Raw genomic sequence first — 26,895 nt, 5'->3', positions numbered from 1 at the left:
CATTAGTAATTATGAAGATGTGGTTACAATTTTCTAGAATATAAAATTCCTAAGCAATTCTCTTTCCTTCCTTTCTCATTTAATTGTTCCAAAGGAGGAATGTGCTCCATCTTATCTGAAACTACCCTTCCGTTACTCCTACTATTTATTATACTACTACTAAACTCCAGTGAATGACCTACTCACATGGAAACAACTACAAAGTGGCCCTGTGATCAAAGCTTTCTAAAATGCTCATCCTAAATGATACAGGCTGGGGATGTAGCTCAGTGGTACAGTGATTGCTCAGCATGCACAAAGCCCTAGGTTCAAACCCCAGCACTGCCAAAAAAAAAGTTTACTGGAAAATTTTACCCACTGGTGAAGCTAAGAGGAAGAGCACTTGCCTAGCATATACGAGACCCTGGGCTCAATCCCCAAAATAAATAAATAAATAAAACAAAAATTATAGAAATACGTGCATAAAAATTCTACTAAGCCCTTCCTGCCAAAGACAGCAAAAATGAATCAAACCATTGCAATGCTAACAGAAGAGATTCAGTTTATTCAGCAAATGTTTACTGAGCCCTTACTATTTGCCAGACACTATTTTATGTGCTAGGAATATATTGCATTGATTAAAAACATATACAAACTCCCTGTCTTCATTGTGCTTAAACTCTAGAGGAAAGATACAAAACATAATAAATAAGTAAATTACATAGTAAGTTAGGAGGCGAGAAGTATTACAATAAAACAAAATAGAGACTGTGTGAGAATAAATGACAAATTTTATCTGGAATTTTTCCAAAACCATAGAAGGAAAAAGTTCATGCATCTGTGTAGGACAAAAGAAATTATTTTTGGCTCTCTAATGTTTGTGAGATTTTTCAAGCAAGAAATTAAAGGGTCTTTCAAAATATGAAAGTAGAATTGAAAATGTTTATAAAATAGGCATTCAGTAGAGTTCTTGAGGCTGTGAAATATGTTTACTGTAGCAAGACAACCTTCCACAGTTCTAGCAAATTCTATAGTTCTGGCACACTACCAACCAAGGGTCAAGTGAGCTGAAGAAAGGCTGGCAGGAACAGACAACATGAAAGAATCAAAAGCTTTGGGGTTTTTTTGTTGTTTTATTCACATTTCCTTTAAAAAATACAGCACCCTTTTAAATTTTGTTAAAGTAGGGTGAGCTCATTAGAAAGGAATACTGAAAAAAACCAGGCAAGCCCACACTTTCAACTCCATCTTCCCTCCAAGGATTTACATGCACATTTATTGTTTATCAGTAGGTCTAGCTCTTTCCACACTGTTACCAGAGGCTGACACTATGTTACCAGACAGATTTTTATCTTTTTATTTAAATTTGACTTCCATTCCAACAAAGCAACCAAAACCATCCATATCAAGTTTTAGTTCTCTGGGTAACTAGGTACTCCAAGTAAGAAGTGGAAATAGAGAATAAATGATGCTACATCTTCCATCAGAATTCATTACTTTTAGCAAAATGGGGCAGAACGTCCAGGTTGAAGGACCAGGAGAAAAGTGTGTCCACCTATGAGACACTTACAAATTGATCACTATGACAGCAGCCCTTTTCAGAGGTAATAATGTCATTAGGTTGTGGTAATTCTCTAGAGACCCCAACAGCCCTGGATTAGCAACATCTGGACATTGTTCAGATGACACAAATTTCTGCTTCCTGCTGTTAAGGCTTCAAGTGATGCCTCTCTGTGATATCTGTCAGCAATTTTTTTTGTTTTGTTTTTTGCCATCCTCCTTTTAAATCAGAAAGTGTTCATAAAGTGCAAATAAGATTCACTCCTTTGCTCCCAGGTTATTGTTTTGATAGTCAATATTCCCAAATTTCTCAGTTAAACCGCTGGCCAACAACATTATCTGCGGGTATTTCTGGAGTCAGCAATCAAGTTCATCTGGTGAAGAGAGTGTCTGAAGGTTGATGCAGTCCTGGCAAGAAAATGTGAAGTACCACACACAAGACAGGGATGTGGATGACGCAAGCAGTGGAGCGGGGAATTTATGCTCATGGAAGAAGCCGTCTTTGGATCTCAACTCATAAAGAGTTCAGGACCGTTATTAAAATGAACCAGGCCAGCGGATTTCAGACATAGTCAGTCTTCAGCAAGGGCAGATTCAGTTTTCCCTAGTTGGAGGCAGAAAACAAAATAAGATAGGGAGTGAAATTTAATGAGTTTTATGCCACAAACATCACCCAAAAAAGATAACAGGAAGTGCTTCTCATTTTATAAAGCAAACTAAACCTCCTGGTCAAGCTTTTTATTTATCCACTTATTTATTTATTTACTTTGGCAGTATTGGGGCTTGAACTCAGGGCTTTTCACTTGCTAGGCAGGAGCTCTACCACTTGAGCCATGCCCCCATTCTCTGATAGAACTTTGCAAAAAGGTTTTATCTTCAGTGTTTGACAGGTAAATAGTTGGTTCATGGGCTAGGCAGTGTTATATACGTTTCTTTACTGCAAGACTTTTTCTTCCCAGCGTTGGGGATTAAACCTGGGAACCTTTGCATGCTAGGCAAGTGCTCTACCACAGAGCTACACCTCCAGCCATTGCTACAAGACTTCTTAGAGTCTTAGTTTAATATGCTAATGAGCACTGTCATTCTTCAAGATGGGGATACAGTATGCAGCATTTCCCACATTTGGGAGGCCAGAAATTTACCTTTTCATAAACCAATTTGGCAGGATTTATGTTTTAGTGCGACATTTTAGTTTTGCTTTGAGAGTCTTACTATGTAGCCCAGACTGGCCTCAAATTCACCATCCTCCTGCCTCTGCCTCCTGAGTGCACCATCATGCCCAATTTAGTGCAACATATTTTGGGAAATGTTGCCTTACAATACTGGTTAAAGGTGACAGGATTGATGTTAAGTAATACTCAATTTATAGCACATGAAACCTGCTTTTAAATTGAAAGTCACAGCCCCACACCGATATAATAAATTAGCCATTGTAGCTGGGTTCCATTATATTTTCTTTGCCATGTGCCAAAATCTGGACAAAATTTAATATTACATGTGACTGGTTAACATTAATGACAAAAGTTAGTTATTGCCATTTATTGTAAACCATTGCACAATCAGTAGGCATCCTCAGGGAACGCCCTTTCCATTTGTTCTGATTTTTCTGAAAGCATGAAGGCCAAGGTTTCAGGACTGAACCCGTCAAAATGTCATTATGTATGAAGCTAAGATGCAACTCAGATTAAGCAGAGTGAATTACAAAATATACAAAATTAAAGTCATAAATTGACTTGATCAAAGGCATGGAAAATGATTAAATACATACTAGTTAAATTCCTGAATTTCTTTTTGGCTTCTGCCCTTTCTTCAGCATCAAAGTACCAAACAGTCATAGCGTATCTGTGAAAGAAAGAAAAGCAGATAGAAAAGACTTCTATGAAAATAATCCAACTTACTATGAATCTCACATTAAAGTCATTTGTAAAACCACCAAATGAAAGTTTTACCTATTATTTAATTTAAAATTAATCTCTCTAGCTTCAACTCTGTGTCGATGCAATACGACACAGAAAGAATTCCAGTTAGGTTCCAGGCGTGATCCTGAGCCCCGAGAACTCAAACCATCCTATCGAGAGGCTCTTCCTCTTCCTCAAGGATTTTAGGCTCTCACAGAGAACAACTGATTCAACAGACAACGCAACAAGGAAATGTGACCTAGACAGAAAGGAACGAAGGAAGTCATGCAGCTAAAGACCGAGATACTCAAGTTGATGGTGCGAGAACAGAGAAAGGAGATGACACTTGAGAGAGCCTTTGAAGACTAACATTTAAATCACAGAACACTTAAAACTCATGGCTTGCTTCTTTAGTTTTGAACGTATGAGGCAAAGATACAAGTGAGTAATGATGCTCTCTGGCATTCCAGTTCCAATTATTTGCTTTATCCCATTCATGGGATGGACTGTAATAGGAGTCATTTCATGCTTGATTTTTTTTTTTAAGTTTCTTTTTATAATTACTAGCCCCAGCAATTTCTACAGCACTTGATTTGTTCCTCCATAGGCTTTGAACCAGCCCTTGCTAATGTGTACCCAGTGAAGTTGGTCATGGTGAGACTGGGACATAAACAGAGAGCTCAGTCACAAAAGGCAGAGTCCAATATTGAACCATGTAATACAAGCCACAAACAGGCTTCAGTGGTAGAATTGGTGACCTGCTCGCCAAGAGCATATTACAATTTGGCACTGAATATGAAACTCCATTTGGGGCTCAAATCAGTGGGACACATGTAACTTTAATGGAATTAGTCTTGTTAAGGTTTAGTCCCAAGGCTCTGCCCCTGACCTCAACTGCTCTTTCTAGATAAGCTTGCTCCACATCACTCCACTCCTGCCTGGTTTACAGCTTTGGCCACAAGACAAAGGTAAGTGAGAGGCAGAAACAGGAATTAAGACTCTTATAAAGAACTCCTAGATAAATATTAAACAATACCAAGCTGCTCAGTGATTTAGAAAATCTTCACATCCAGGTGCTTAAAAAAAAAAAAAATGTAAAAACTCCCAATTCTTGAGACATGGCTACAGCTAGCCCAGGGCAATTTTAAGCTAAGGAAAGGGTAAAAAAGGAAAAGAGAGAACAAATTACTCTCTTTTCTCAACATTACTTCTTTGTTTGTAGCTGTCACCTGGTAAACTCATCTAAATAAATAACCAGACAGATTTCCTAATATGTGAGAGCTAACATTCTCTACATTAAATGTTGTTAAAGGGAGGGTTTTAAAAAGGGAAGGAAAGAAAGTAGAAAAGAGAAAACCACTGAGAAATTTAGAATCCAATATGCTCACCTAATAGAAAATAATTTATTTTTTAAACTGAGTTAGAGCTGTATACTAAAGAAACCAAAGTTTCCCCTTTAATTTTTATCACTCCAAGCAGGTTTGCCCATCAGCTTTGGGGTGTGAACAGCCGCCATATGAACATGAGTTTAGAGAGTTCTCTAGGAATTGGCCTTCGTATTACAAGCTCCTACAGAGGAGCCTTGGCTATTACCTGGTCGCATAGGAAGGCTGGACTTCATGTGGGTTCCTACGGTCTGACCAGAAGAACAGGAGTCTGTCAAAAATGGGCTCCACATCTGCTATGAATGACTTCCCTTCTGGAAATATCCGCAGGATACCGCCATGTAACTGAGGACCAAAGAGAAGATGGATTATTTCCTGGCTTTACAATCTAGTTTATCAACAAGGATACTTTAGACCTATCTGGAAACAATGTTACCTTCTAACTCTACCCCAAGTGTGTTTTACCTTCAAATCTTTCCTTCAGCCTTATACTTTGTACTAAATTTTATTTCAAGCTTAACTAGAGGTAACTCCTTATTCACTTCATACCAAACAAGCCTTTTTACCACTACAATGATGAAGCAAGCACACAAAATAGAGCACAATTAGACTGCATCATACAAAATTGCCAATATCTGTTTTGACTTTTTAAAAGAAAAGTCCCCAAAAAACCCCAAACCAAAACCAAACAAAAATCCCCAAACCCTAACAATTTCAAGTTCCAGCTAATATTAACAGCTTCCTAAAATACTCCATATAATCCCCTCTTCAATTACAATTAATTTATTGTTTTCTTCTGAACTCTTCTTGCTCTTATCTGACTTCATTAATTGAACATTACATGTTCTCTTTCCTGAACTCTCAGACTACCTCATCTGAGCCTTTTATGACATATATCACTCTCTCTCACACCTTTTTCCTCTTTTAACATGTATACAGAGTCTGTCCTACCAGAATAACATTCCAAGTGGAAATCAGGCCTCACACATCGATGTTAGCCCACAGCACAATGCCTGGCACTAGCAGGAACTCAAATAGTTGTTGATTTTCATTCTTGGTAATTTACTATTTATTATTCACCCAATAACTACCCATCTTAGCATCCCTAAAGATTTTAAAAGACACCCAATGGAGGTATTCCAGTCATGTTGCCAAGCAGGGTAAAGAGGGTAAGAGATAAGCCTTTTTACTGATTCACTAGTTTCTCAGATTTTATTTTTCTGACCCTGATAAAATACTGCTTTATGATAGCCAGAGTCTGCCCTAATGAACAGGAAATGGTGATGCAGAAGGTTCAAAAGCCAAATAAGCTTGTAAAGTTCTCTGACTTCCTAGCTCCTAAATCATTCTTAATTTTCAGAGCATGTACAAAGTCCAGACAAATGTTCCTAAGTACAGAACCAGTCTTCACATTTTTATCTATCTATACATCTAAAATAAGAAAATAAGCCACAAGGCTCTGCATTCACAAACCACAGAAAGCCATGGCAAGAGGCCACCGATGGGACAGACGTATTGTCCTGACAAAGAGGACTGTGTGGGAAAGCTCTCTGGGGGATGGCTTTATATCCTACAGTTCTATTTTTGCAGAATTTTTTCAGTGTTGCTGCTGGAAGGGAAATGCATTGAGAGTCACAGTAGCTCTGAATTAAGACTAAAGTCTTGGTTCCTAATCCTAATATTAAATTATCTTGCCTCTTCAACCATCCCCTTCATACCTTAATAATTATCCACCTAAGCCCCTCACCAAACTAACTTCATAGCCACTGTTTTCATCTCATCAACTTTGGTACAACTCTATAGGTGAGGGAAAGAGAAAATATAAATTCATCTGGGGGAGACAGGACTATTGGGAACTCAAACTCTCCCCAAAGTTACCTGAATTCTTTCCCTAGTTGGAAGTGACACGCTCTTTATTTGACCTGTCAGCCCACTTGTCTGTCCTCCCATTACTCCACAGTACCTTGGCATCCCAATTCTTGTTCAGGTAATAGATGCAGGTGAGGCAACGGCCATCACCATTGGGGTTGTCCACATGGCGAACATAACCTGTTCCATTTCCTGGATAGCAAGCCACCATTGCCTGCAAAGAAATCCCAAGAAAGCTGGTTAACAAAGTTGAGACAATCGTCTCCTCGTACTGGTGAATAGGCAAGTAACAGTCTCCTTGGCCGCCATGTGACATTTACAGGTAGTTGCTGGCTTCTTAATTACATGCACAATACATAAATTTGGATTGTTAACATAACGTAAAATTAACATAAATTAATCTTTAGCACGAAAGCTTAACGGGCAGGTCATGCCACGTGGCTCAGCCCTTGGGAAGGTCGTTCAACAATATTCTAGAGCATTTTAGATAGTTTTTCTTAAGATAACCCCTCTACATCAACATTTCCTTAATACTGCTGTTTGAAAAGACAGGCTCTAGGTTCCCATCTAGATTTTGATTTCGCAAAATCACTAGGTGTGAAAGACAGGCATGGTGGTACACACCTGTAATCCCAGCACTCTAGGAGGCTGAGGTAGGAGCATGGCAAGTTTGAGACCAGCCTGGGCTACACAGTGAGATTCTGTCTCAAAAAGAAACAAACCACCACCAACAAAAAACTCAAGAATCAGTAAGTGTGAGGCTTAGGGACAGTGCTGTTTAGACAGAACAATTTCTCCCAATTGTGGAGTCATGCTGTGTTATTTACAAAGAGACACATCCAGTCACAAGGAAGAAAAGGTCTGCCTTACTCATCAAGAGAAGCTTAGAAGGAAGAGAGAAGGGTCACTAGGAAGCTGTGCTCTAACTTGTTAGCACACACAGCACGGACAGGAAAAAGCCACACACATATCTTAACATATTTCTTAAGTGTGTTTCTTAATGCTTGTCGGCTTCCTACCTGATATTTAGCAAACCAGGTGATAATCTGAAGTTCTTCTCTTCCTTTGTCTAAGTGCTACCCATATCAAGCAGGTGGGAGAATAAAGCAGAAAGCCATTTCAAAAATCCTACTGGAAATTACTATTTCAAGCTAACAAACTTCTCATTATTCCATGGAAAACTTATAACAGAAAGTGAAAAAAAAAAAACCAACAAAGTACAAAAAGCCTTTCTCTTTTAGGACACTGGCATGTTTTTAAATATTTTTAAAATACTCAGGTCTCTGCGGTATGCTTTCTCTTTTAGGACACTGGCATGTTTTTAAATATTTTTAAAATACTCAGGTCTCTGCGGTATGCTCAGGGAAGTTTCAGAGCTGTTAATGTAAAGTGAGGGCAGAGAAAGTTTTTCCTATTCTGCTCACTGATGTGATCTTAGCACCTATGATACATAGGTGGACTGAAAATGTGATAAATAAATCAATGAACTACTAAATGTCTCTTTGTCTAAAGAGTTAAGTTCACATTCTACCTACATCGATAGTTCTGTCTGCCATTTCATACACACACCTTCAAACACACATACGGGGAATTAGGGCTGTAATATTCCCTGATCAATGGCAGGTTGCTTCAAGGAAAGAACAACCAGTTAGGTAGCCCTGCACTAATGGTCCAATGAATCTTCTTCAATATGATTGTAAGGCCACTCCCAACAGTAGCCAGAAAACACAGCTAAGGCGTCACACACTTGGCACACTAACATGTAAGGCCTAATGGTGATCTGGCTTTACAATGATCTTAAATCTTCAACCACCATATAGCTCATACTTTATATCCTCATACAGCTGGCAATCCCCATACCGTGCCTTTGAATCTTGAAAACGTCAGTGCAATGGCATTCTTAGAGCCAAAGTTAGACTGTGAGCTTGAACAATCTTCCTCAAAGTGGAATTTTGATGTGATTGTAATAAAGACTTAAATAGTGGTCCACTAAGCAAAGGATGGCTTGGAGAAAGGTGACCGGGAACAGACAAAAACAATGAGTAGGGCATTATCCATCCCTGGAAGCAGCTATTAGGATTACAAGAACCACCAGTGAGTCAATAATGAAAGTCACTTAGGCCACAAACAATTACTGGCTGGACTCCCTACTGTCTCAGCCTTCCCCCAATATGTATGTCTGAATAGAAAAAACACCCCAAAGTACTATAACCTTATATTCCTAAACAACTCTACTCCAAGGAAAAACTCCGTAGTGTGAATGCCTGCCATCTAGTTCATTTTGTAACTAATCATGTGAGCCTAAGCTCCTTCTTTCCTATAACAAAGGGGCTTGAGTCACCCGGCCTCCAAAATCCAAGAAGAGCTAAGACTTGATCTAAGCCTCAAACCCAGGAAAGGCAACAGAGTTCTTCAGGGCATTATGAAGTGCTTATCCACCTCAGAACTCAGCTTATATTAACATATTGAAAAATAGAAGACAGTTCACAGAAGTACATCTCCTACTTGTTGCTGCAGGTATAAAACACACTCATAGAGAAAGAGTTAGCAAGATTCCAAATGACTAACTGTGAAGATAAAACCCCTAAATACAGAGTACCTGACTGCTTAAGGGAGAGGAAGAGAACATTTTTCTGACCATTTTTTCTGATTCATCCTCTCTTGTGGTTCCAGAAGCCATGTGCACCAAGTTTGAAACAATGGGAGGAAGTCATTGCGAGCCTTGGTGGGCCTGTTGAATGTACACTGGCCAATTGTGTCAGTGAGTTTTCTGGATGAGTGCCACAGGAGATGGGTCTTGACTTGGGCACATTCCCAAATATTTGCTGGTCTTTGAGATAGCGCCTAAAACCATGAGGCTAAGGATGCCCTGAGACACAGACCTCACTTAGTAAGTAGCCATCACTTCGATGCCAATTTGTGCACGGGGCAGTAACAAACTCCGGAAACTGATCAGGTCAACTGGAGTTGCTATCTACACCTCATCAAGCCTGGGAAGGGATCTGGAGTGTACAGTGGAGGAAAATGCCACCACGTGTTATTGTTATAAGCAGAGAGCCGGAGTACTTTAATGATCATGTAATAAACATGCCGAGCAATAACGTTGACACTTATCAGGAGGAGGTCTTATTTATTACAGGCTTTTTATTTGGTAAAACTTCCTGACTGGACTAATATTTGGAATTTACAGAAGTTTAATAACACATAAGTGTCACCTACAACAGCACATACGGATGAATCCATGCACCCCCTTAGGCACCACCATTCCCTGCACTGGACCTCAGTGGGCCCCACCATCTCCAGAGGCCTCTCCACAGCTCAGGAAATGAGAGGAATAAACCAGGTGTTCCCGGGCTGGCTCTAGCCCAGAGATGTGCTGTAGACACCTCGGTGGCCACATTCAGCAGGAAACGGATATGGCTTCTTTGAAGATGTACACGGACATATACAGCCAGAGCAGCCAAGCCAAGCATAAAATGTGTTTCCCAATGCCACGAGCAGAAAGAAAACAAGTGGTACTGTTAGAGTTGCTGGTGAGCTGACTTCATCTAAACAAACTATCTCATCCAGTCCAAGGTAAAGTTGAAGAATAAAAGTCTAGGATTTCCATCCCAGTCCCTAAACACAACTCAACCACAGCGTCGCTGCACGTACAAACCATTTTTTAAGACTGGCATCAACAACCTCCACTGTCTAGTCAGCAACCATGAGCCACTCCCGGTGACTAGGGAGGTACAGCGCTTACCAAGCATGCATGAAGCCCTGGGTTCAAGGGAAGGGAAGGGAGAGGGAGGGGAGAGGGAGGGGAGGGGAGGGGAGGGGAGGGGAGAGGAGGGAATCCAACTATGCAAATTCAACTCAGCAAATTAAAATGTTTATCATCTCGCTTTACAAAATTTGCAATAAATTAAAATCTATTGTCTAAATTTTGTCAAAAAGCTAGGTATGGTGGTACATGCCTGTCACCCCAGCTACTCAGGAGGCTGAAGTGGGAGGATCACAAATTTGAGACCATCCTAGGCAACACAGGGACAAGCTACTGAGGAGAAAAATAAAGACGTTCTTACAGCATTACTTCAAAGCTATTTGGTTGAATGGCCTTTGCACTGGTATTTTCATCTACTAACAAGTATACCGCTTGAGCCACGAAGCAGGAACACTAGGTAACTTCCGTAAAAATTTGTTTTGAATTAAGAATGGTCTTTTAGTGAGACGCTGCCTCAAAAAAATAAAGGAAAAGAATGATCTTGTGTAGAGCACATTGTGAATAAAATATGACCTTAGTACAGAATAATCCATATTTAATATCATTATTACCTCAGTTTGTTCACCTGCACTATGGATTTATAAGGACCCATAAATGGTAACAATAACAATAAATGACTGACGCCAATCGGGTACGTGTGTGTTGGACTCTGAAGGGTGTGGCGTGCTGTACCACTTGCACTAGGGGATTTGCTGCCACTTGCAATGAGGACAAATCCTTAGGTTTTATGCGACTAGCAAGCAATCAGATTTTTATGGAAACTCTCCTAAATAATGTTGATCGCAAATTTCTAATCAGGGTCACAAAAGAAATATTGCAAGCTTTATGTTGAGATTACTTACTGTCTAAGGTCTCCCAAGAAATGACGTTTCATTGAGATAGCTGTAAGTGAGTGCTTTCCTCATCTCTCTTCACCAGCTCAGACATATCCCATCCAAAGACAAAGCCACATTCTTAAGTGTCCACATTCCACCTGACTCCTACTTACTCACACACCCAAGTCCTCCTTCCCCATGTCCTCTTGGTACAGAGCAATGGTGACCCATGAGACTTCCACTTTTCAGTCATAAGGTACAACTACATAGAGAATGAGATGTGTAAAGAGGCTGGAGATGTGGCTCAAGCAGTAGAGCACCTGCTTTGCAAGTTCAAAGCCCTGAGTTCAAACTGATGACAACAACAACAAAAAGATGGGGAGAGGCCAGGCATGGTGGCTCATGCTTATAATACTAGGGAATTTAATTGGAGACCAGGAGGATCATGGTTCGAAGCCAGCTGGGGCAAAAAGTTCGTGAGACCCCCAATCTCAACCAATGACTGAGTCATCCCAGCTTCCTGGGGAAGCCCAAAGAGGAGGCTCCCAGTTCCAGGCTGTCCAAGTATAAAGCAAGATCCTATCTCAAAAATAACCAAAGCAAAAAGGGCTGGAGGCATGGCTCGAGTCGTAGAGCACCTGCTTAGCAAGCAAGAGGCCTTGAGTTCAACCCTCAGTGCCACCAAAAAAAAGAACTGGTGAAAAAATACAAGAGACCACCACAACTTCTTTAACTTGGAAAAACAAAGCAACTCATCACAGTGAAGAAAGCTTAGCAGAAGTTTTCTAGCCAGGAATAGGTCTCGTTTGTATTCAGGTGGCAACAGCCTAGGTGACAAACCTGCCAGGGTTTTCAGTGGTCTGTGGATAGAGGAACTGAAGGCTACACTTTCAGGGAAGGTTTTCTGGGTGATTTGGTTCCACACCTATTTTAGGCACATACTGAATGTGGGCAGTGAGCAGGGCTGTCCCTGGCTGTCCACTTCATGTCCTGATTTGGAAAGGCACCATGCTGAGAAGGAGCTCGGTGGCATTTCATGGAGATAGGGGAGGGAGCTGGAGACTAGAGCAGAGGTACTAGTTGCACTAGCTTTAAAACTGAAATTCTCCTATTTAAAAAGAAAAGAAAAGCTTGGTGCTGCTGGTGGCTCACGCCTGTACTCCTAGCTGCTCAGGAGGCAGAGATCAGGAGGATTGTGATTCAAAGCCAGCCTGGGCAAATAGTTCGAGAGACCCTATCTCAAAAAAACCCAACACAAAAAAGGACTGGTGGAGTGGTTTGAGTGGCAGAGTAGCTGCCTAGCCAGTGTGAGGCCCTGAGTTCAAACCACAATACCACAAAAGAAAAGAAAAGGAAAACCTTTTAAGTATCTAAACTGTTTCTATTCAGGCATCTCTTGGGAAAAGAAAAATCATGAAAAATTCTGAAAGAGGCATGGTCTTTGCAAGTTTTGTTTAAAAAAATAATTAATTAATAAGCCAGGCACCAGTGGCTCATGCCTATAATTTAGCTGCTCAGGAAGCAGACATCAGGAGGAGTGAGGTTCAAAGCCAGCCAATATAAATAATTCAGGAGACCCTATCTCAAAACAGGAAAGGGCTGGGGGAGTGGCCTGCCTAACCCCAATACCAATAAAATGAATAAATAAATAAATAAATAAAAATTACGCCAAATGCCAAATTACATTATTTTCCATTTGGCTGTGACAAAGTAAAAGAAGGGAATCTAAAAATATTGTTCAAATTAAATGCACAGGGCATGAAAAGCTAACTGAGAATTGATTCTTTGGTTTTTCTTTGGTCACCTTCCTTGTTCAGGGCTTTGTGATCTTCAGGACACCTTAGGAAATCTATTATTGTCACTTAGATTAAATTCCTAAAATACAATGGTCACAAGGTCATTGCCAGTGGATCCAATTCATTATTGGCTAATTTATGAACATTAAAAATGCTTTAGAATTTTTTACATTCATTCTAACCACCTAGCCTGGAATAAAGAGATGACTTGTAATTGAGATAAGCACGTTAGAGGAAAAGGTAGAAAACTGCTCAAACTGTCATTAGTTATCTTGCTGGGCATCTCCTTATGATCGACTTTGCTGGCTACAATCAAGCCTAGCTAGTTCTTTCCTTCTAGTGCCTCCAGTTATTGTGATGTAACAAAATGAGGGAGAAATAGGAAATTTTAGTGTGTAATTCACACCAGCTGCGTCCCACATTTCAACATTTCAACATCTGACCAGACAATTAGAAAGATACAGAATGCCAGACAGTCAAATATCTATCAGTTCATAATCCTTTCAACAAACCCCCAATTATTCATGAAAATATTTTCTATTCTATTTCCATCCTGAAAACTACTTCTGCCTTCCTCATTTGCCCTAACTCCACACTAACAACCACTCCAATCCCCGAACCTAATACTCTAAACACTACACATTAACCTGAGCTCCCAACGTAAAACAATTAACGGTCGTGTTCTTACACTTGAACTGTGTAATAACTAGGAACTTCAGTACTCTGCAAATGAAAAGAAGTCCTACCAGTTCTTGGTTGTTGTGGTGAAGCAGCACTGCCTGCCCTTCCTGGTCAGGTAAAGGTACCATGCCTGGAAGGCAGAGAATTTACCATATTCACTTAAAACTCTGTCTTCCTGAGAACTTGGCCCTAGCCTTGGGATTATGCAAACAAGCATCAACAACTATCCAGACTCTGGAACCTTCGATTTAATTGTTCTGGGTCAGAGATGATAGATCTACCGGGTACCATAACAGCCCCTGGAGATTTTTTCATTAAAGAGACAGGCTCCTATCCCATCCCCAGAAAACACACAGAGAGTCTGCACAAAACTACAGGGGGTCCACAGCCTGTAAAATCTAACCGTACTAGGTCAAAATTTCATTCCAGGGGATCTTCCACTTCATGCATGAACTTCTGAATCAATCACCCTTCCCCCCAACAAGTCACTGGAATGCTCAGAGACCCAGGAATGTAAGAGAGTATTGTCATTCCTTTCTGATTGTGGTTAATTCTCCTTGGAGGAGATTCAGCCAGAGCCCTGCAATCAGGCACAGTAAACAGGCCCAGCAACATGGACATATCAATACAGGCTGTTTGGGTTTGGGAAAGCCGCCCTTCCCGTGGAGGCCTGGCTCACAGCCAGCTGGGTGACGACTGAGTGACAGGGCTACGTGCGCTTCGTGAGGGTGGCAGCCAGCCCACACCCGAGCACACAGCCAGGCGGCCTGAGGAGGGGACAGACAGACGCTGGGAGCCCTGGCTCCTCCCCATCACTATCCCAGCCACTGGAGAAGTGTTTTCAACAGGGGCTTCCTTGCAATTACCAAATCAGCAAAAGTCACTCAAGCCCAGGCCCCGGGCGTTAAATCCGGCAGGCAGGCGTTTAACTGTATCCTTTCTGCTGCCTTTCACCAAATCCTAACAGCTGCCGCTTCCTGAGAACCCATGTGCCCAGGTGGCACTCCCACATTGTCTGGTTTAATTTCCTGGTTCCTGAGAAGGTGAGCAGCAACTCCTGACTCACACTGCTCCCAAGTCCAGGGGGAAAGACAGTCACCCTGCAAGTTGTCATATGGACCTAGAAGTGACCATATTTTTATAGAGAACAAATTCAAGGAGTATAGGGGCTCATAACACTGAGCTTCCTTTGATGTGAGCAAACAACCTTATTAGAAAAATAAAACTTTACCTGTAGCTCTCTTAAAGCTGACTTAATACAGGGAATGCTGAGAGCAAGACTGGCAGAGAATTAGTACGGTCTCTTTATATTTTCATCTCACATTTATCCTGAAATACTTGAAGGAATCCATGATAAATACAACTGGTAAGACAAGACTTTATTCATGGATAACATGTAAAAATGTCGTTGCTGATCAAAACATGTCGGGAAAAATGCCTTGAAGTAATATTCATTAGATGACAGAAACCCACATTTGCATTTAAGCACTTGGAAAAATGCATTTGCTGAATGAAAGAAAGGACACGCAGTAAAACCGTGTGGAATTAGAACTCATGGGCTTCGACAGCCATGTTTATTCACCAGGAGTCTGACACTTCTGTGTGCTTCACTCCGTGATAACCCTGTAATGGGAACATTTTCTCCCTTAAAGGTGAAGAAACAGAGGCACAAGGAGGTTTAGTAACTCCCTTTTCAAACTCAGTTGGTCTGGCTGAAGAATGTGAGGCCTAAATCATCAGCTTTCTAGTGTCTAACATTACTCAATTTGCCTCCATCTTTTTTTTTTAGGAACCAAGATCTTCTGTTCCCCTTAAAGCATGGAAACCTCCACACCCCCTCCACCAAAACCAAAATCCACTGCTCAAGCCTTCATGTAAAAAGGTGGAGTACTTCATATAATCTATACCTACCCTCCCATACTCTCAAAATCCTTCTAGATTACTTACCATACCTAATACAAGTAAATAGTTGTTTTACAACATCATTTAGGGGAAAATGACCCAAAAAATCCTGTCTTCAATACAGAACCAATTTTTTTCTAATATTTTCCATCAAGTTGGTTGAATCTGAAGATGCAGATACACATTTGATTCACCCTTCCCTAGTGATAAAGTCACAAAATGAAAAAAAAAATATGAAAAAATTAGTATACTTGAGTCCGTGAACTAAAAGCTTCAAGGGGGAAATTTTATCAAAAGTCAGAGACAAAGGAAATTGACCTTGAATCCTGTGGCAAAGCACCAGTGTCCAAGATGTCTTTATTCCTACTACAGAGCCAAGGTCAATCCCACCACATCAAGTCTTTATAATCCCTGCAGGACCCTCTCTGCTTCGTGATCACCAGTGATCACCAGCCTCCATCTTATTCCAATGCCACCCCACAGGCTGGGCTGTTCTAAGGAAGTCAGCCCCTCTCTCTAGAATCTTCCTTCATTAGGTCAGGTCAACACTAGCCACACAGTTTCCAGACTTGTTTCTAAGTCAGATGATAAATGGCCAATGCAGAAAAAATTTAAAAGGATACATACAAGTGTGTCTCCTGGAAAGAAAAGGCAAAGTACCTGGTAAAAGAATCCCAGGAATATCAATTTTCCCTCCTCAGGCACACACAAAGCTTGCTGGGGAGGCATCTGAACTCTACTACGACCACATTAATTAGAATTCACGGGAGGCAGAACTTTCTACAGTCACGTTAATTAGAATTCACAGACTAGACTCGCTGGCTTAGAGGAAGGCTGACATCCAGAAGGCCTATTAAGAGGGTAGAAAGTAGAAGACTCTGGAGAGAAATGTCTTAAGTATTTTGGGAAGTGGAAAGGGAACCAGAAACAAAGGAGTGCCTAGCTCTGAGACTGGGGGTGGTGGTAGGGGTAAGGAGGTGATTAATTGTCCCCAAGCTCCTTAGAGACACACATAAGGCTTTCAAATGGAAACAGAGTCAGACAAAGAGTGACTTGTAGGATATTTTAGAACCAAGTAGGTGAGCCCACATTCCAAACCCATGTCTTTCACCACTACACACTGCTCCCAAAATAACCAGAAAAAAAAAAAGTTATCTGAAAACAGGTGCTATCATCTCCAAAAGGACCAGGAATGAGATTGCCTTTCTTCAACTCCAAGATAAGCAAAAAACGAAAGGATTCACAGACAGTTCTTCTGACTTATTAAACACAGGCTCAAATCCTTGAATGAAAAATCAAAGTGCTTCCATACCCGAGCAGGAAGAGGCAAATAGTGGCCACTCACCCACTTCTGCTTGATCACACTGTTGATTCCAACACAGCTGGATTCAACTTATTTGTTAAATTCCCCCCTCCCCTGCCCAGCCCCAAACCTCAGCCTTCTCTGGCTTCCTAGGGATGGCCATCTGGCCTGGGGGGGCTAGAGGTGCTATTTTCCAACTTACACTCATCCAGTCACTATGATTTTTTTCTCATTCTTCCTGGAGCCTTTGGCTCACACTCCTAGCAAGGCCACTGAATAACATAAGGGAGCAATAACCTGTGGTTATCACCACAACAGAGGAGAGTCAGTTCCAAACCTCACTCCAATGATAGTTCTGGAAAATTCAGCTTACTGGTACAAATAAATGAAAAGTTATAGACATGTATGTTTAACACGTGCTGAGTTTTTCTCAAAAAATTCACAAATGAACTAAAAATACCTGTATGTGTTTCATTTTAGCCACGCATAAGTTCAGATTTGATCAAATGAACTGACTTTCTTGCTAACAGAGAAACTAAAAAATACAGAACCATCTTACTGAACTTTACTCAGTTCTCAAACTTTAGCATGAAAGAGAATCATTTGGAGAACTGGGTGCATTTCTGATTCAGTAGGTTTAAAAGAAGCCCAACAATCTGCATTTCTAGAATGTTCCCAGCTGACTGTGATACTGCTGGACTGGAAACCTCTGACAACCACAACAATTCTGTGCCAAAACCAAGAGTTTTTGTTTGATGCTTCACCCAACTACACTGGTTAATTTGGGGCCCTGGAAGCAGGTAGGTAGAGGAGGAAGTGAGAGGAACCCCTCGGCAGTTCTGGCACAGGCTCTGCGGTGTCATTCCTAAAGCAGGAAACATTGCGAATGTCACCTTCTAGCATCTCTGTTCCGTGGTGGGCTCTGTCATGTTTGTGCTGGGGATGACGATAGGTGTGAATCTACTCCCCAGGAATCAAATAAGAAGCACTCAAAACATCTAGTTCCCTTCTCAGATGGAAATTCAGTCTCAATTTTCATTTAATTCTTTATAATCCTGGAAGTAGATATAGTATTGTACCTAGGTTATAGATGAAGAAAGAAAGTGAGCTTAAGATCACAGTGAGATGCAGTAAAATGTGAATGTGCATCCCAGTGCCTAGTAGTAGGTTCACCAAATCCAAGTTAAAATACATAAATTAATATCTAACTCACCCATTCAGAAGTAGTCATCAAGCCGGGCATGGTGGTACACACTTGTAATCCCTGCACTCTGGAGGCTGAGGCAGGAGGATCTTGAGTTCAAAACCAGACTGGGCTACATAGTGAGACCCTTTCTTAAAAATACTAGAGAGAGAGAAAGAGAGAGAAAGAGAGATGGAAACTGAGGTCCAGGACCAGAACCTGGGGCTCTAAGCCAGACCTGTATGTATGAGCTGTCAGGATCTGGGTAGGACTCAGGTACTTCCTTGGGGAAGCATAGAATTGTAGTCTGAAGAAAAGAACTTACAAAGGTAAAATCTTCCTTTGGAATGGTCTCTCATAGCTTGACAAATATTTAACACTTTGGCATCCAATTAGGAACCATGCTTCTCTTAACAAAACATTTATAGCTTTTTTTTTTGACACCCTGGCATCCATCGAACCCTAGTTGCCTTCTGAAGATTAAATTAAGCACCTATGAGTCCTTTTTTTTGGTACGGGCTTTGAACTCAGAGCCTACACCTTGAGCCACTCCACCAGCCCTTTTTTGTGATGGGTTTTTTTCAGGATAGGCTCTCTCAAACTATTTGCCTGGGCTGACTTTGAACTGCGATCCTCCTGATCTCTACCTCCTGAGTAGCAGGATTATAGGTACGAACCACCAGTGCCTGGCTGCACCTCTGAATCTTAAGAGTGATCTAGGCACTAAAAAAAAGTATATACAAAGCAAAACAGTCTCTGCATTCAAGGAACCCAAATCAAAGGGGGACAGAGTAGGAAGCCAAATAGATGTCCTAGGGAAGCCTAAACTGAGCCACCTGGAGAGTTCTGGGAAATGGGTGCAAAGAAAGCTCTGGAAATGGATTCCGTAGAGTAAAAGACAATGGGGAGTCTGGCTGTGCTGTCCCTGGCAAATCCTTTCTAGCATTTCAGGGACTGGAAGGAAAGGAAGGCAGTCAGCAGGAGATCAAGCGTAGAAAGGTCAGATGGGGTCGGATGTGAAAGGCCTTCAATGCCTCACCAAGTTCACTAGGTTGTACAGTAGACAATGGGGAAAGAGCAGAGTTGGTTTGTATTGTTTTTAAGAATGGAGCCTGAATAATTAGCGTTGGTTTGGAGTACTACATTCTAGTAAAAGCAAATAAGATGTGTTACAGAAAGAATGGGAACAAAAGCCAGGTGGATTTATGGTTAAACTGTTTCTTAAAGCCTTTCTTCCTCAAAGATTTCTACTGACAAAGGGAAATTTTAGTTGAAAAGAAAAAGACAGGAATGGGGAGATGGCCCAAATAATGTATACACATGTAAGTAAAGGTAAAAACAAGAAAATAAAAATTAAAAAAAAAGACAAAACTTGAAGTTCCATAAAGAACCTAAAAATCAAAACAAAACAAGCACAGTAGACCAAATTTTGACGAATATTCCATGTTCCTAAGTGTTCAGTATTTTGTTTCTAAAAGAGGGGTTTGTTGACCCACTTCAGTCACTCAAATTAACTCACAAAGCAATATGAATGTGGAAAAAAATCATTAAAAAGATGCATCATTGATGGTGGTGGGGTGTTGAAATTTCTGAGTAATAATCCCTCAGGTTTGTCTAGGCGGATGAAAAAATATTTAATATGAGAAAGACACATTCACTCCGAAGAGTATGTCGAGAAATGTTGGTCACCATCCTTCCAAAGGACCAAAAATTGACACTGTTCTGAGCCTAGAGGACACTGAGCAAGTAGGTACCAAATAAATCCAACGCGGCATCTGAAAAGCCTACATTATACAATGGCAAACCCAGGGGTCTAATAAAGCTGTGATTACCTGGGCAGGGAGAGAAAAATATATACACATCATTACTACCAGCTCAACAAAAATACGAACAGAAACTCACCCACAAATCACCATCAAAAGAATGTAAAATTAAAGTAAGTGCCATTCGGGTTTAAGAGAGAAATAATTGTGAGAAAGGAGGTACAAATTCTATGTATAATTAACCAAGCTAGCTAATCTTGCCTGGCAAACAGACACAAAGCTCTGAATCTAAGCCAAATCTATGGTTCCTGGCAATCTGCCAAAGCTGAATTCCTTAGTCTGGCATCATAAAATGATTTGTCTGTTGTATTTACAATTGCAGTGCCTCTGGATTCAGCTACCCGCTGGGCACCCCTGGCAGTTACCCAGCGGAATACATCAGCACTATCACTGCTGTCAGAACATGTACGTTTGACAAACACCAGAGAAAAGTGACACTCGTTTCTTAGAACAATATTAGTTAACAGCTACAAAATGCTGCTATAAAAGAATTATCAAGTCTGTCGCTGTCATAACTAATAATAATTAATAGCCTTGTCCATAGCTACTCCTTGGTCTTCAACAGACAGATCATTTATTTATTTAGCATTTATTTATCATGTCATTTATTTACCCAGGGTCAGGGAGTCAAGCCAAAAGCAGAGGCCTTGCCAAACTGAATAAATGGGACCCACAGGTGAGCAGCCCCCTCTGGGGTTCGTTCGGAAGGACCCAGGATACTGGGATGCTTGAAGATGCTTGCCAGATGGGCTCTGCTCAGTACGGGCGGGGTCGAACTCCACCCCCACCTTGAAGCCTCATAGGTGGCCATATATGGTATGTTCTCAGGATGGAGAAGTAAAATGTAAGGCTGATTGTTACTGATGAAATTCTAAGTTTTTCTAGCCAGATTCAGGAATCAGGAAAGAACTGACCAATTTTGCATAAGCTGGGTAAGGTCAAAAAAGGGAAACCATTCTTGATACTCAAAAGGTAAATACAGAGATAGGCTCCATAATTCCACCTAAGGGTGTTTATCAATTTTCAGTCAGAATGATAATTAAAAGTCCCAAATAAAATGCTGATGCAATTGAATTCACCCACCACTCCTGGTCTACAGTCTACCTGACACATATAGCAACACTAGCCAGTATAGGCCTCCCTGGGAAGCACTTGTTCCCAGGCCTTTCTCAATGACCTGCTCAAGGTATCTTCTCTCCAAATAAAAAACAACTGCCCAAAGATTGAGGGATTGGATGGATATGATTTCTGATACCTCTCTAAAAACCCGTATTACTAAAGTCCTGAATATACTGGTCACTTGTATTTGTTATTTAGTTTTAAATAATAGAGAAACGAGAGAAAGCCCAAAGGAAAAAAAAAAAAAAAGGATGACTAATGAATGCAGTAGACCTTTATTATCAGAAAAAAAAAGAAAGTAAATTTGGAGACAATGACTGTCTGGAGATAGCTTTCCTCTTCAGGTGGTTTTATAATCACTCTCTCCCTTCCCCCATCCATGTGCATATCTACCACAGTGCAGAGTATCTAATGATTTGTGAATAAATTAATTAAACTGATATCCCTCGTTTCTGGCTTCACTACAAGTAAATAAGGTTTGGTTGAGTGGACAGTGGTCCCAAATCAAGTGAAAGAAATACATAAACACACACCTACACACACACACCTCCTTTTTTTGCTGTCAAGTGACATTCAACAAAGTAGACAACACTTTGAAACCTCACCCAGTAAAGAGACTTCCCTGTCACTAGGACAGTATTCTATAAATCACTTTCTTGAAGTAACTTCCTTCTTCCAGAAACTAGGTTATGTTTAACATAAAACTTCTCACAGGAATTCCTTACATAAAGACATTCAGTGCTTCAGACTTTGCCCCCCTCCCTACAGCACCGTACTCACAGGTAGATTTTTAAGATTTTAATTGCAGAGACACCATGCATGCATAGTGTCCAGTCTACAAACTCTGTACTTGAAGAACTGTACTTCCCAAGGACTCGAGCAGCCATATTTGTGATGTATGATTCTACATGCCTTCTACTGTCCCAACTCATAGGTCTCTTGAGGCAAGAGACAACCAGAAAATAGGGATTCTGGGATGTTACTCAAGCCTCTGCTCATCTTGAACTGAAGGCTGAAGCAGCCTTTCTCTTTCCCCTTACCCTCCTCCTCCCCTTCCTCCTCCCCTTCCCATTCCCTCCCATCTTGAGCCATATACATAGAATAACAACAAAAACTGGATTGGCAAGGGGGGGGAGCAGAAAGAAGCAAAACTGAAGATCACAAAACTCAAAGAATGAATGAGCCAGCTGGCCTAGATATGAAGGACTTTCTAGCTCATGGCTCCAGTGTTCTGAGAACCTGGATTGCATTTTCTGCACTTGGGTCCTGAGAGATATCCTGATCTTCACAGTACAGTACCCCATTTTTTACTTAAAGTAGCTTCCAACCACAATATAAACTCCAGTAAGCAATGGATATTCCTGACATCCCATGAGAAAGGAGGGCCAAAAGTCGTACTGCTCAACAGCAGGGGAATCTACCCACCACCCTTATTCACAAACTCTTTGCTGTTTCATCATTCCTCTGTATTGTTTCTAGGAAAGGACTAATTTGCCTGTTGACAGTGGACCCACTTCCATAGGTGTTTTTTCTTCTGTTTTTTTGTAAAGCTTAAAGTGTGAACTAGAGAATCCTGTAATTCAAGTGTATATGAGGAAGTGTGGCTCAAGCAGTAGAGCGCCTGAGTTCAAACCCCATTCCACCAAAGAAACAAACAAAAAAACCCCAAGTTGTACACAAATGTAAGCTCATCCTCAGTCGTACCCCCCAACCCTTGCAGAGAACCCCAGAGAACTCTCCATAGGACTTGCTGAATACAAGAAAGGATGACAAATAGAAGAGCATCAGATTAAGAACACAGACTCTGGAGTAAGAGTTCTCAAGTCCCACTTGCAATGGTGATGAAAGCTCAGAATTCTACTAAGAATTTTATGTACTTTATCATATTTAATGTTCCTTCCCCTTGTTTTATACTTGGTGAGGCCTAAGCCACTTACCTAAGGTCACAAGGTTTAGTAACTATCCCAAGCTTTCATAAACCACTTCTTACTACTGACTTTGAGACTTTGGGCCAATTACTTCAGCACTCAATTTGCTTAGGATTGTGACTCTAAAGATTAAGTAAGATAGTATTTGTACAGTGCTTAGCACTGCGCCAGATGGAACAACTGCTCAATTGAAGCTATTTATTATTACTAGAGTTACTAACTGGTGAGCCTACAGTGAAATGCTTCAAGCAGGAGGACATTTGGTTCTATAAATTACACGTTCTCTGGAAAATAGCCATTTACAAGGTCTGGACAGCCAAAGAAAAAGGAGCAAATTATAACAGTATTTATCTTGGATAAGGTCTAAAATCTCCAAAAGGGAGTAACAGATAAGAAATCCTTTGCCAGCTCTGAAAGCAATGACTATGTGTGAGGTAGGGGGCGCCACACTGCTGTACTTTATAGGAAACTACTTTCCCCAAAGGGTCTTCAGCACCCTGGATTTGTCTCCAGCAAAAATGAGGCAAATACACTCTGACCAGTATCAACTTTTTTTAGCAGAGAGAGGGACCACCTAATATTTTTTTCTACACTCCTCCACAATCTCAATTTTAGGTCCAGTATACTCCCTTGGTTATTTCTAAATGCCTTTGCTACTGCTTTGTTGAGACAAAGGTCATTATTATTCAATGACCTTTAAAAGTTCAGCCAAAAAAAATCATTAGGGTATATGCATTCATAAGCATAACCCCAAGAAATTTAAAGTACCTAAAAAAAAATTGTTCTACACTAAATGTTTATACTAGCAATTGTTCAAACTGGGTGATGGGAGTTTATTATACTAGCCAAATGTTTGAAAATTTCCTTAACAAAAAGTTATAAATAAAGTTTTAAATATATGTACCAATTCTCTCCTTGGAAAATTTTATTTTTTATTGAAAACCTGTGTAATAAAGGCTACATCAGGAACCTGGGTCTATATCTTACCACCCTGGTAAGCAGCACAAACACAGGACTCCAGAAGGAAGAAAACCAGCAAAGAAGAAGAAAAAAAAAAGTTAAATTAGGGTAAAGCTGATATAAATCATACAGAAATGGGATATGTTCTGCAATGCTTTAATAACTTTGGATAAGAGAATCAAGGACACAGACATCTTTATACAATCAAATCAAATTTTAAAAAAATTTTTACTATATCAATTTTTTGCTCAAGCTTGGTTTGTTTTCATTTCTTAATTGGTTAGGGAATATTCAATCTAGAGGGGGTTTTTCTCAAGCCAGGAACAAAGAACTTTGTGCCAAAACAGCCAAGGTAAAGCCAGAATCTGGAGATGGACAGATGTCTCTTCGGTGGACATGGATTTCCTCTTTTTCAACTCATAGTCACCTTCTGACAGCGTTAACTAAAAAGTTAACAACCCCTAACTAAAGAATCCCATCTAGAAGTCTTGTTTTCCTTATCCTAACTCACAGAGTGGCTTTCATTCCATTTGAAATCTAGCCTGAAACCCTATGCTCACCCATTAAATCAAAACAAAATAAAAATTTTTCAATAATGTTAGTGACATCTTTCTAGTAATTAATTCTGATCGCCATCAGAGCAAAATGTGTTCCTAGAATGCTGGGGAAATGCAAAATGGAAGGTATGGGATTCCTAACACCTGAGTTTAGAAGCCAGAAGCCAGGTCGAAACTACAAGTCCTTCAGCAACACTAAAGCTAACCTTCCCTCCCCCACCCCTGGAGATAAGCAAGGTCATTTAGTACAAAAACAAATCTGATCAAAAGACAAACGACTTACCAGGAGTGGTAGTTATTGCCTATACTCCCAGCACTGGGGAGGCAGAAGCAAGAGGATCGAGTTCAAAGTCAGCTTGGGCTACTTAGACCCTGCCTCAAACAAATAACCACAAAAAAAAAAAAAAAAAGACCAAACTGATGAAAGAAATTCCCTACTATCAGCAGTCTTCTACAGAGTTCAGCTAATTGAACTTTTCCCAAAGTAACATTTAGAAAGCAGCATTTTCTTCTAAGATTTATTTCGTGTCGTTCATAGCAATGTTCAGATAAGCTATCCATGACCTCCTGGTCTTCAACCCCTTCACTCCTTTCCAGTCTTTACCACTTGCCTTTCACAAGAGTGTTCCTCTCCATTTGTAGAACAAATGAGACAATAGTTTATCACAAGGTCAATCCTAAATTGAGAAACATTACACTTATTGTCAAAGAATGTACATAGGTGAATGTTCCGCCTCCCACACATGCTACCATGCTCTGCCTCACTGTGTTTCCATGGTTCTGAGTGCTGCTTGACCAGAACACAACACAAGGGCAGATCACTCCCAACTACCACTGGATAACTGGCCAGACTATCATTTGAGGGAAGAAAGACTGAGTAACAAGACTATCAAAGTAATGAATCATGGCACGTACATGTTCCCATATTTCTGCCAATCTACCTGTAGATGTTTCCAAGATAAATTACCACCCAGGGAGTCATTCCCTGCTATGTGAACAAAAACAAGGTCTCTATCTGGAGGTGCTGTCTACTCTCCTGAGTCCTTATGTGGTTGTTTTGGGCGAATTTTGCTTGAATTGACAGTAATGAAAGGAAGAAATTTTTTAGACAAGTACATGGTCCAACAGTGTCCTGGATCCAACCGATCAAGGACAGCACTCAGAAGTGAAGAGTTTTACCTTTTCACACGTCAAACTCTTCCTTCCCACCCCTGCCAAACTCCACAAACCAATTGCCACGATGCAAAATCACAACTGGCTCCAGAATTAAGAGTGCTTTTGTAGGAAGCCCCTCCGACCACAGTGAGGGGCAATTTGGGGTGACTCTAAAGTAGACATTTAGGATCATGAGTGCGTGTGTCTCAGACAGTGTTTCTAATATCCTTTCCCTCGTTTGGATCTTTGAGAACCTCCAGGTTTTAAAATCGGATCGAAAGTCATAGTTGTCCAGGACCATTATTTCAAAGGCAACAGAAGGTCATCATAATGATATACCTGAGCCCCTTCACGTGGACTTTTGCTTAGAGGAGTTGGAGCGGGCGCTGGAGGGGGTGAAAGGGGACAGATAAACCAGGTTGGCTTCTAGGTTAAAAACCAAAGTTCGCTGCAGCCCAACGAAGGCGACCTGCAACAGACTCCGAACGCTTCCCGTCCCCGCCAGCGGCAGCTACGGCTGGGCGCCCGCGCGCGTCCTACCTTGGACCTCTCCTTGACATAGTACTTGCCCAGCCGGCTACCGCAGTACAGGACCAGCCTATCGATGAGGGACAGGAGGAAGTTGATGGCCTCGCAGCCCTCCTCGTTGCCCCCGATCCACGTGATCTGGTCGCCCCTTAGGTGACGCTTGGAGACGCCGGCGCGCGGCCCCGCCAGCTGGCCGTCCCGCAGGACCCCGTTGTAGTGCAGCTGCTTGACCCGCTCCAGGACGCAGTCGCCCACCACCTCTCCCAGGAAGTTATCCAGGTAGCAGAAGCCGACCTCGTGCAGACAAGGCACGATGTACTCCAGGGCGATTTTCTCCAGATCGAGTCTCATGATGCGTCCCAGAGGCATGTCGCCCAAAGAGCCGAGATGGGCAACCCCGGGTGCACGCAGAGCGAGAGAGAGCGACCTACGCGAGCGCGGGGAGCGGGGTCGGGGTTCAGCAACCTGCGGCGGCCACGGTCCCCGAGCCACCGTAGCGCCAGGGGCGGGGGAAAGTTGTTCGTAACTCAGGGGAGAAGAGATTCCCCCCGTTCAGTGACCCGCGGGAGCTGTGCGCGAACTCCACGACCCAGCGCCCCACTGGCCTCGCGAGGAGTCGGAGGGCCCCTTTTGGAGATGCGGAGCAGCCACAGTGGCTGCGGCGGCCCGAGGCGGGGAGAGGCTGAGG

The 26,895-nt window shown here is 41.4% G+C and overlaps 1 protein-coding gene across 1 annotated transcript; it reads right to left on the bottom strand.

The window, feature by feature from the left end:
• Nucleotides 1–524: 524 nt before the first annotated feature.
• On the bottom strand, nt 525–26,895 carry Egln3 (egl-9 family hypoxia inducible factor 3). The gene is made up of 5 exons (XM_020180612.2): nt 26,220–26,895; nt 6,786–6,905; nt 5,031–5,167; nt 3,308–3,381; nt 525–2,143 (listed from the first exon to the last, which is right to left on the bottom strand). The coding sequence occupies exons 1-5, from the start codon at nt 26,574–26,576 to the stop codon at nt 2,112–2,114; spliced, it is 720 nt and encodes a 239-aa protein (XP_020036201.1). The 5' UTR covers nt 26,577–26,895; the 3' UTR covers nt 525–2,111.

This window comes from Castor canadensis, chromosome 3, assembly GCF_047511655.1.
Source record: "Castor canadensis chromosome 3, mCasCan1.hap1v2, whole genome shotgun sequence".
NCBI lineage: Eukaryota > Metazoa > Chordata > Mammalia > Rodentia > Castoridae > Castor > Castor canadensis.
This window is presented reverse-complemented; position numbering and strand designations above follow the sequence as displayed.

What these genes read in the sequence shown, in the direction of transcription:
- Egln3 (XM_020180612.2), bottom strand. Translation starts at nt 26,576, where the DNA reads ATGCCTCTGGGACGCATCATGAGACTCGATCTGGAGAAAATCGCCCTG. An exon ending in ACAAGAATTGGGATGCCAAG is followed by an intron (nt 5,168 to 6,785) that starts GTACTGTGGAGT and finishes TTTGGTCCTCAG; the next exon opens with TTACATGGCGGTATCCTGCG. An exon ending in CAGCCTTCCTATGCGACCAG is followed by an intron (nt 3,382 to 5,030) that starts GTAATAGCCAAG and finishes TTTCTTTCACAG; the next exon opens with ATACGCTATGACTGTTTGGT.